Source organism: Ambystoma mexicanum, chromosome 1p (genome assembly GCF_040938575.1).
Source record: "Ambystoma mexicanum isolate Mex_15411 chromosome 1p, UKY_AmexF1_1, whole genome shotgun sequence".
Taxonomy (NCBI): domain Eukaryota; kingdom Metazoa; phylum Chordata; class Amphibia; order Caudata; family Ambystomatidae; genus Ambystoma; species Ambystoma mexicanum.
In genome coordinates this window covers 1,350,734,004-1,350,743,864 of record NC_090921.1, presented here as the reverse complement: position 1 = coordinate 1,350,743,864, position 9,861 = coordinate 1,350,734,004, and the positions used below count along the sequence as shown (strand labels likewise).

Genomic DNA, 9,861 nt, shown 5'->3' with positions numbered 1-9,861 from the left:
GTGAGAAGTTCCGAGTGTAAACACCTCCTCCTCAATGAATGCATGGTACTGTTCAGTGGCTACATCCTGCATGCGTCACTGTTCCAGTCCATGTGAAGGAGGCTCTCACAACTGTGTTCTTGGACAAGGACCAATGTCTCACTCTGAAAAGCATGCGGTTCTTCGACCGTAGCTACCCCAAAATCCACAAGGTCCTTTTCTTTATAAATTGTGTGGGTTGGCTAAGAGAAAGGGGGGATTTTCTTCCTTTTCCGGAGGATGGTTAAAGAGAAAGAGTTTTAAAAATCAGATGTCCTTAAAGATTTACATAGGGTTTTTACAAAGGTTTTATTTTACTTTATTAGGCAGAGGTGGGAAATGTAAGGACAATAAATGATTAAACTATCACAAATGGCATTTCGGTAAAGAACCTTACAAAACAAAAACAAAATATCATACATGGAATGAAATGTGATAGACATGCAAACAATGCTCTGAATGGCCACAAGTTCTCCAGCTCTTTCCTAGAGTGATCAGCCCTGTTGCTCCCTCAAACAGCCATGCACATCCCACAGAGAAACAGGAAATGAACCGTTCTTTGCGTAGCCACAAACCTCCCAAGAGATTCTACGCCTCCAATTTGCCCACCAAGTAGTTCTAAGAGTTTCAGTGTTGCTAACTGGCCTACCAAACATTAGTCCGCCTGTCCAACCCTCACGAGAGTTCAGGCAAGACTTTTGCCTGACCGCGAGTCTCATGGAAATCGAACCATCTGCCAAATCCTGAATAAGGGTTTTGGCCCCCCTGGTGAGTTAGGTGAGCTTCTCCAGGCAGTCCTCTATAGTGTAAATGACCAAATTGCGAAACAAATCACTCCTAACTTACAATGGACAAACGCTGACAGGCCACCGCCTTAAACATGGCGCCATTGTGCCTGGGCCCGCACATCTCTCCTCAGGCTAATTATTAGTGACATTGCAGGCATGTCTGACAAGAGGTGGCTGCGCCAGGCCCAAAAGGTTGGTGCTTCACAACAACAAGCCTCACTAAACATACTGCATCAACTTCTTATTCCACGTGAAAATCTCTCGTGTGAAAGTGTCCAGGAGGCGACTTTTTTTCCCTGCACCCCTTCAAGCCTCCTATATTCTATTCTAGAAAGATTGGGGAAGTGCTTGATTTTCGTGGGAGTGCAAATTTGGGGAAATGTCACACCCCGGCGAGCTTTTCCCAGGCAACTTTATTTCTGGATAACAAACTTCGGTGTCTGTATCATTTGAGAGGCCCTGGATGGTCATGAAATCTCTTAACTTTGAAAGAGACCCTTTCATCTTTCCCCAAAACTCTTAATGTCTAAAGCAATTAGAATATCAGAGCTCTCCCCTCATTGCATCTCTCTCTTGCCTGGCTCATTCCTTCCTACACTTCAAAAAAGTTGCTACTTTGTTTATTACTAGGACACCAGAGAACGCTGGCAGACTAGAACTGAGGCAGTGCTTAAAATGGTTCATTTTAAGGACGGTATTGCAGAACCTTTGCATCAGTACACATGCAATTGGCACTAAGGGAAACAATTGCCATAGTACAAAAAACATGGATTCAGTGCAATTTCCCACAACTTCAAAGGAACCTTGGGATGATGTATGCAGACCTTCCAGAGAGTGTTCTCCACTTTCACAAGTGCCACATCGGATAGCAGAATGTGGGTATAAATCGCAGGGCCTACATTGATACATCTAGTTCGGACTGAAACTGGCACCACCTCCCAAGTTTTGTGTATTCTCCTGGCTGGTAGAAGGCCTCTTGTTGCTGACGCAGACTGACTCAGGACCTTTCAGAGCTTGGACAACCCTCAATATATCCCCTCCAATTGCCGTAGAACCAGCATTAACTGATAACCTATTTGTACATCTCCCAGTTGTAGATTTAGCCACTTCCAACATCTCCAGAAACACTTGGCTTCACAGGCCACTGCAAAAATACAGCACATAGCCCTCCCTCCTTGCAGTCAACTCAAACAGCACCTGGACAGATCTTCACAAACTCCAATAGCATCATCCTGCGTCTTATTGACGATTGAGTCCTGCCCCTTCAAGCGGACCAATCCCTGTGGCAACCGCCTTGTTTACCATTGTTCTCAACCTAGACTATCTTCAAAGGGAGATAATGTTGGCCTTGTCCCTCTCCTCAAAGCTGGGCTATGGAGTTGCTTTTACATGTCCTCATGCATGTCTTGCTTCTTTCCTCCAGCAAGTACAGAGCACAACACCCATCTCCAGAAAAGAGTCAGAGGGAACATTAACAAAGAGACTAATGTTCTAAGCTTTGCGTACTGTCCACAAAGCCTACAACACCGAGGTCCACCTTGTCCCACTGAAAAAATGTGAGCAGTGACCACTGCATCATCTTTGAGGCCTCCTGAGCGAAGACTGCCCGTGGACCCACACTTTTGGGGAGAAAAAAACAAAACACACACTATTGGCATAAAAGGCCACTGAGCCCCAAGCAGTCACTCTCTTGATCCTCCAGCAGCCCAATCCACTGTTACCACAAATTTGCTCCAGTTTTCCATATACCAGGTATTCGTGGTATCTATGATTGAACATTATAGAAATAGCCAGCCAACCTGATCTGAGAATTGCTCAGAATTCCCATTCATTTTGAATGGAGCGAACTACTATCTCCAACCGTCATATTGGTCTGAGTGCGTATATTTAGAACAGGTGCAGCACGTACCGGCAGAAAAAATTAGGAAGGTCAAATGTGATGTGGGCAGTGTGGCATCAAAGACGACAATAAACAACGAGGCAAGAAAATTCAATTACCCTTCATAAGCCAACCACTACTGCCACTACTGCCATTAGTTGGAAAAACAGGAAGCCTTGCAATAGAAGGGCACGGCAAGCATAGAGAGGTGGCTAGTCAGGTTGAAACTGAAGTCCATAATCCTGCACAGCTCCTCTGAACACTTAATGGTATTAAGAAGAACAATTGGTAAAAACTAATATTTGGAATAGAAAAGGTTCATAGTATTTGTAATCGTTCCTTCGACTCCCTCCACTAACATAAAGGTGCAGTACACTTCGGCCAGGTCAACGTTGCCAGTTTCAGTCCCACATAAACTTTTCTTTGAGGTTGAAGTCGTTCATCTTCTCCTGAAAAATCTGGTCCAACTGCTCACTCTGGGCCACAGTGAAATAATTCTTCCAGTCCCCGGAGATTCCTGTAAAACGATCAAGTGAAAAGAAGGAAACACAGTCAGCCATGATGGGATCAAGGAGCTCAGCTTTGTACCTGCGGGACTCTTTATGACACGGTAGATGGCCAGCCAAGGCCTGGAGTCACTCGCCTCCAATGGCTACGACAGAAAACCTGGCTAATGTCCCCAGTGGGAAATCTACAGGTCCCCGACAATTATCTAGATATTCTTTCAAAAGTTAGATTTTTCTTCCAAAATCTTCTCAAGCTACATGGTGAACAGAGACATAAACTTTTCACAAATATCAATAAATATATTGCATTTTAAGGTGATAACCGTTTTTACCTGATCTTACTTAAAATATACAAATCATAAACGTTGTGTCATTAAAATGTTCTTTGTTTAAAATTGTGTTCATGTCCACCCAATACATACAGAAAGTACATCAAGCGCAACCCACGGATCAGCATCAAATGACAATTCTCCGTATAGAGTTTGGGCCCCAGAGGAGCGGTCAACCCTTCATTCACAAAACAAGCATATGCACCCATTAATCATACTCAGATGTCAAAACCACCACCACCTATTTTGGGTTAAAGGAAATAACAATTTTCAGTCAGAAGGAGGAAAGCATTTTGACAAATACGTGGATCGGAAATTAGCTTTTTTGAAAATTTGCTTTTACCTCTATAAATAAATATGGTTAGGGAAATATGAAGCAAAACATTTAACTAAAAGTGAAGTAGATAAAGGAAAGCAGGAAAATAAAGAGTGGGTAAAGTGAATAATTGGGTTATCATGGGGAACACACAATTGAGGGGGGGGGAGCATCCCATCCAAAAGCACAGACGTCTAAAAGCCTATGCGGGCTGTAGATCACGAAAGTTGTCCTTCTGGAGTAACCAAGATAACAAGTAGGTAAATGGATGCTCTGGAAACTTCAGGGATGGAGAGAAGGTGCACAAATTCAAATGAGGCCTATACCCACACATGGGCTATCGTGTTTTGTAAGCCATGAACAACCTTGAAATCAGCCATGACAGGTCCGAGACACCCATAGTGCATTCGGAATTTACATGACCAGGTAAAGTATTTTCTGCTGTCCTTGTAACTATGTTCATGCGTTACAAGTATATAACAAAATAACCCCAACAAAACACACGTACACACACAAGGAAGCTTTTTCAGCAATTTATATCCATTTTATAGCCCCTCTCCACTTACGTACAAATATCAATTATTCGTTGAATGAACCTAAACTTGAGGGTTAGAGTAAAGAGGTCAGGGGGAAATGATATGGGTAAGGAATAATGGGCCCGGTGTTTGGGGTAAGAGAGGATCATTTCAGTTTCAGAGCAACACAGCACCATCCAGTGGGGTATGATATGATAGGTTATTTATAACACGCTTAATACCCAGAGGTTTCTATGCACTGACAGGGGGATCCAATCTGTTTTATCTTGCTTCCAAGGTGAGCACGTTGCTCCTGAGCTATCCTCCCGAGACAAATATGGAGGATAGGCATTTATTGAGGAAAGAGGGGTGAATGAGAAGAAGATAGGCATATCATCAGAAAATAGCTTATCTGAGATTCCAAAAGGTGGAGACAAATCTGCCGAGAGAGGAAGTTGAGGGTGTGAAGGGAAGGGACCAAGGACAGACTCTTTCTGGAGCCCTAGAAGGAGGGTGGTGGCTGAGGAGGTCTTAGTGTTTCAGCAAATGCAAAATGAACAATCAGCAAGGATTGGGCCCCGTGCGCCGTGCTGCGAGATAATCTGAAGAAGGAAGGAACTGCCAACTATATTAAATGCGGCCAAGAAATCTAGAAGATTGAGGAGAGTTGACAGCTGGTGGAGAAGAACAGTAGCGAGGGAGTGGAGAGGAAGGGAAAAGCACTGTCTTTGTGGAGAGACTGTTGCGTACCCCAGACTGGATTGAAAGGTCCTTAACCCAGATTTTATTGAATGTTGCAGAGGTCACTTAATACATTTACCTCCAGGTAGTCCGATAAGGTTGAAGATTTCCCATTCCCAAACTTTTCGAGGAAAGAGAGAGACTGGTCAAGTCTGCTAGGACTGCTCGAGGTCAGCAGTAGGGTTCTTTAAAATGGTTATGAGAGTGACCACTGTGAAACGACTTTGAAGATATCAACGAAAGCTAAAGGTTCAAGAGAGGAGCGAGGTAGGAGGATGTCTGTGGTGCAAAAGGCTATCAGGGGCACAGGACAGGTTGGCAGTCCTGGGTAACGATGTCAGCTCAGCCTGCGTGACTGGTGGAATGTTAGATTCTTTCTTTTCCGGGTTTTGAAAGGGTTGATAGTAGAACACTGAAAAGCAGCGAAACCGCACACTCTGGACCAGGGAATTATCGCAGGTTGAGGACATCTATAGCATTAATGATAAATGTATCAAAAGGCTTTAATGCCTGTCAGTGGGTCACTTTGCGTGTTGCCATCTCTGGAGAGGATGGTCATGATGGGGACTAATTCATTCCCAAAGTTAACATTCCTCCAGCTTCTGTATGAGCACTTGTGGTCTACTAACGGTGTTAGAGATTGGGTGGGGAGTGCCATGGAGAAGAAAAGGAAAGAGTGGTCGCCCCCTGAAGGAGTTATCGCCGTTAGGAGCAGGTGTGGAAGGTTAAAAATGGCATCATGGGCGTTTCCGGCCATGTGCATTGTCTATGTGCTTAGAATGTGTAGAACGAAGCTTGCCCGGATTGATAGGAGGTTGTTTGTGAGGTTATTGTGTATTTGTTCAAACCACAGGCTGAAGTCTCGTAGAATACAAATGTTGGGATGTGAGATAGTATTGTTGGAAATAAATATGGGGGGTTGAACTCTAATTAGCTGGGATTTGCAGTTCTCAGCTGGTTGCAAGAGGATGGCGTAAGACTGCAGCTTTACTTACATATTTCAACCAATGTAGGAGCTGCTAATGTGAGAGCAGATTTTCTGGGCAATACTTCTCTAATCAAGTCACTGGTACTGGCTTAAGCAGTGGGTCACCACAATATGCAGAACATGAGCAAGACTGGTGTCATGAAATACCCTGGACAACACCGGTCAGTGGGCTGGCGTTGGCGTACCATGTCACAACTAACTTAGAGAGACCAGAGGTAATTTTTAACGACCACTTGTGACCAGCCCTCTACCAAAACTTTTGTTTCACAATACACCATGTTCACCGGGTCGCTTGCTTCCCCAAATCCTTTCGTGGTTTTTCCTTTTTATACATATGATTAATAGTTGATAAATTCTCATATACTACACCAATTTATATCAAAAAATAGTTATTTCTTTAATAGTATTTCATCAATTACATTTTTTTGCTTTATCACATCTACAAATATAAAAAGTATTTTTTTGCAAACTTTCTCAAGTTATTTTTAGACAAACAATTTTTCAATAAATCTCAATTTGGCTATGCACATTCAATATCCTGTAGTATTCAATTGTTAAACACTTTAAAAAGATGATAATTTCATTAGGATCTGTAGTTTAATCACCTCTTTCATAGAGGAGTAAATCCCAGTCCATAAAATATTTTACTTTGTATTCATTCACCCATGCTCACTTTCATACTGCATTCATACCGTACCCGACATGTTTCATTCCTTTCACACTTTCACGCTATTCACAAGGAAATTCTTCAGGGGTAAAAATTCTACCACATTCCATTGACATGTACAGTTATGTTTGTCTTCTTGTTGGTAATTTCTCTGGGATCAACTGTCAATGAGGTCCCTTTAGTCTTTTCTTAGAGTTCAACCATCAGGCGGATAGCTATGGGAGGCAAGTGTGGGATAGTCGAATATTAATGCTCGAACTTATCCAGGTTGACATTTTTAATACGTACAACATTCTGCATTTAGTAGCGGCAAAAAGGAGAAGTTGTTTATACTAACTCTTTCTCCACATCTATTCTGACTTCATCTGTCTATCTTGCTGGGTGCAGGGTTCACATGTGTAATCACTTATTGATAAATCCTATAACCTCCTTTAATAAGGTCAATCAATCGACAATGTCTATACTTATGGCTTGCTCCATGCAAACAATTAATTGTGGGTCGATCTTGTATTGTCATTCATAACTACATGTAGACTAATACTATACATATATCATGCATTGTTGGATGTCTAAAACCTATCTTAATGCATTACCTTTACTTCACTCGTTTTTTATTTCTTTTTGCCCTCGACTTCTATGTCCACTTTGCCAGAAAAGTCTGATGTCTCGAAGGGAATGTTCAACAGCTTCTACCTCTCAGGGACCAATTAGATCTGCCCCTACTCTGGAAAAAATTAATTATTAACAATCTGATATTTACCCATTTTTATCTGTGGTTACTGTCACATAGATCGAGTTGTTACCATACTTTTCATACTGACCTAGTGATTGTGTACACCCGGTCACTGGTCTTGATAATGATTAGCTGTTCCCGCAGTGCATATTATTGCTTGCTGGACCGGATCAAGTATTTCAACATTACTCGTGATGGAGGTCATCCACATGTATGGCGTACCATGAACACTTTAAGGAATTTGCCTTGCTACTCTGGTACATTATTATCGCCCATTGCAGGGTGGCATTGGTGATCCTCCACTGAAGCATAAAAGGAAGCAGTGTTGGGATGCTGAACGAAGATTAGGATGCAGCCACTATCGCTCAGCGCACTGCAGTACAGCAGGTATTCTCCAGTACTTGCTCCTTGCACTGCTCTTGTTTTGCCCTGACTTCGCAACAGTCCCTTCTGTGTGACTTTCTCTTATCATATGCCCTGTTGCAGCCCCTCCTCAACTTCCCAGTATCCCTAATGTAGTTACATTATGTCCGTGGAACCTCACATTGCTTCAAAAAGACAACTTCTCTGTTGAAGTGTCCTGCAGGGACGTAATTTCACCACAATGCCAGGGGTAGCGGAATTGACATCACATGACCCTTGACATCTGATGACATCACAGGAACTGATCTCGGTTGACCCCACCCCAAAGTGACATCCCAGGAAGCAATGGAACACGACCGTTTACCCCTTGGCAAACCAGGAAGTGGCATCACATAGCATTGTTTATAAGTACACTATGGAAAATATGGATACAATATCAATTTTGCTAAAAGCAAAATACATAGTCAGAAATGGATGCTTATTACTCATGGAACCCCCTTTTTTTTAGGAAGCCTGAACAAGAAAGCCAGCCACTCTAGAAACAAAGAGGCACATGGCATTGACCACAGCCCAGGAGCTTCAATTTGTAAAAAATACAAAAAAATAAAAAACTTTAGGTTTTTTTTAGGGGTAGCAAGGGAGACCACAGGGATATCAAGGGAGAACCCAGCAGTCGCAAATGCGACCCCTGGCGACCCCTAAATGACGTCACTGGTGTCCTGACCATGAGGTTCCAGCTGAAGAATTCTTTACAGAGGTTGTTCTCCTATCCTGGTTTTTACTCTAATCTGGGTGGGCACTCTCACAGTCACCTCCTTTTCAGTGTGTCTATCGCCTACTGGAAAAGTGGTGTCCAGAGGAGATGGGCCTTATCTCACAGATTACTGCACCAATTGTCTGCCAAAGGTTAGCCTTGTTGCTGACAGATTGCGATACCAACATGCTCGGGAGAGAATGGAGCAGGGGCAGAACCAGCTTCAAATTATTGGGGTGGGGGGCTGGATTGCAGTTTTTAAAACTGGTAGTGTGTAGGGTCTTTCAACCCACTGCACTGTCCACCCCTCCACCCCTTCATCTCAGCACAAGAGGATGAATGGATATTATGCCTTCCTTTGCTCAACTAGCTGCATCTTTAACCCCAACTCACAGGCTATTTAGTTAAGCAAAGCAATGTAAAATATTGGAGGTGTGGGCCATCTAAAAGCTGAGCCCAGCAGTTAAGCCTTTGACTTCATCATATGGAGCCTATTGAAATGGTCTGTGCAGGATTCTGTCCTATTTTACTGTACATTTGCTGCCCCAGTCTCATTAATGACTGTTTAAAAGTAAGTAAACACACCACTCCCCGACGTGAGAAATGTGACAGGCTCTTACCATAAGAGGCCGGGCTGGGCATCACAGCAGTGTGATGTCTTCTGCCTCAAAGTGGGGGGGCTACAGCCCTAGGCTGGAGCTGCCCATAATATAGAGCAATTTCAGGAACAGGTAGATCTACAGGAAGGGTCTCAGGATTGGAATGGGAAGGAGTTGGATATCACATCTCATAATATAGGAAGGGTCTCAGGTTTGGAATGGGAATGAGTTGGATATCACATCTCATAATATAGGAAGGGTCTCAGGTTTGGAATGGGAAGGAGTTGGATATCACATCTCATATTATAGGAAGGGTCTCAGGATTGGTTCAAAATGTTCAAAATGTAACAACGGAAGTCAATGCCCTCAAAACAGAGAACGCTAACCCTATGGCAGACATTAGCCACACCAGATACCCTGGTCTTTATCCTTAATCCACCTCTAGGAAGCGAAGCAACCTGGAGGGATGATGGCTCCCTGAAAAAAATACTTGCATGTTTCTTTACAGGCTATTGAGGGTATAGACAGATAACGATTGCCTTCCGGACCCAGTCACCAAACAGACAATGTGTCAAATTTGTGCTTCACGACAAAGGGCTTAGACCTGATGCAAGCTACCCACTTTGTGGTGAAGAATTATTTTGGTAACGGCTTTATAACACATT

General features: G+C 43.1%; 1 protein-coding gene across 1 annotated transcript in view; it reads right to left on the bottom strand.

Annotated features, from left to right (window-relative positions):
- Positions 1-308: 308 nt before the first annotated feature.
- Positions 309-9,861, bottom strand: part of LOC138454295 (sulfotransferase 2A1-like) — a 144,305-nt gene continuing 134,752 nt past the window's right edge. The window contains exon 7 of the mRNA XM_069607031.1: positions 309-3,202. Coding sequence (XP_069463132.1) covers positions 3,087-3,202 — 116 coding nt within the window. The 3' untranslated portion in view covers positions 309-3,086. The remainder of the gene's footprint in view (positions 3,203-9,861) is intronic.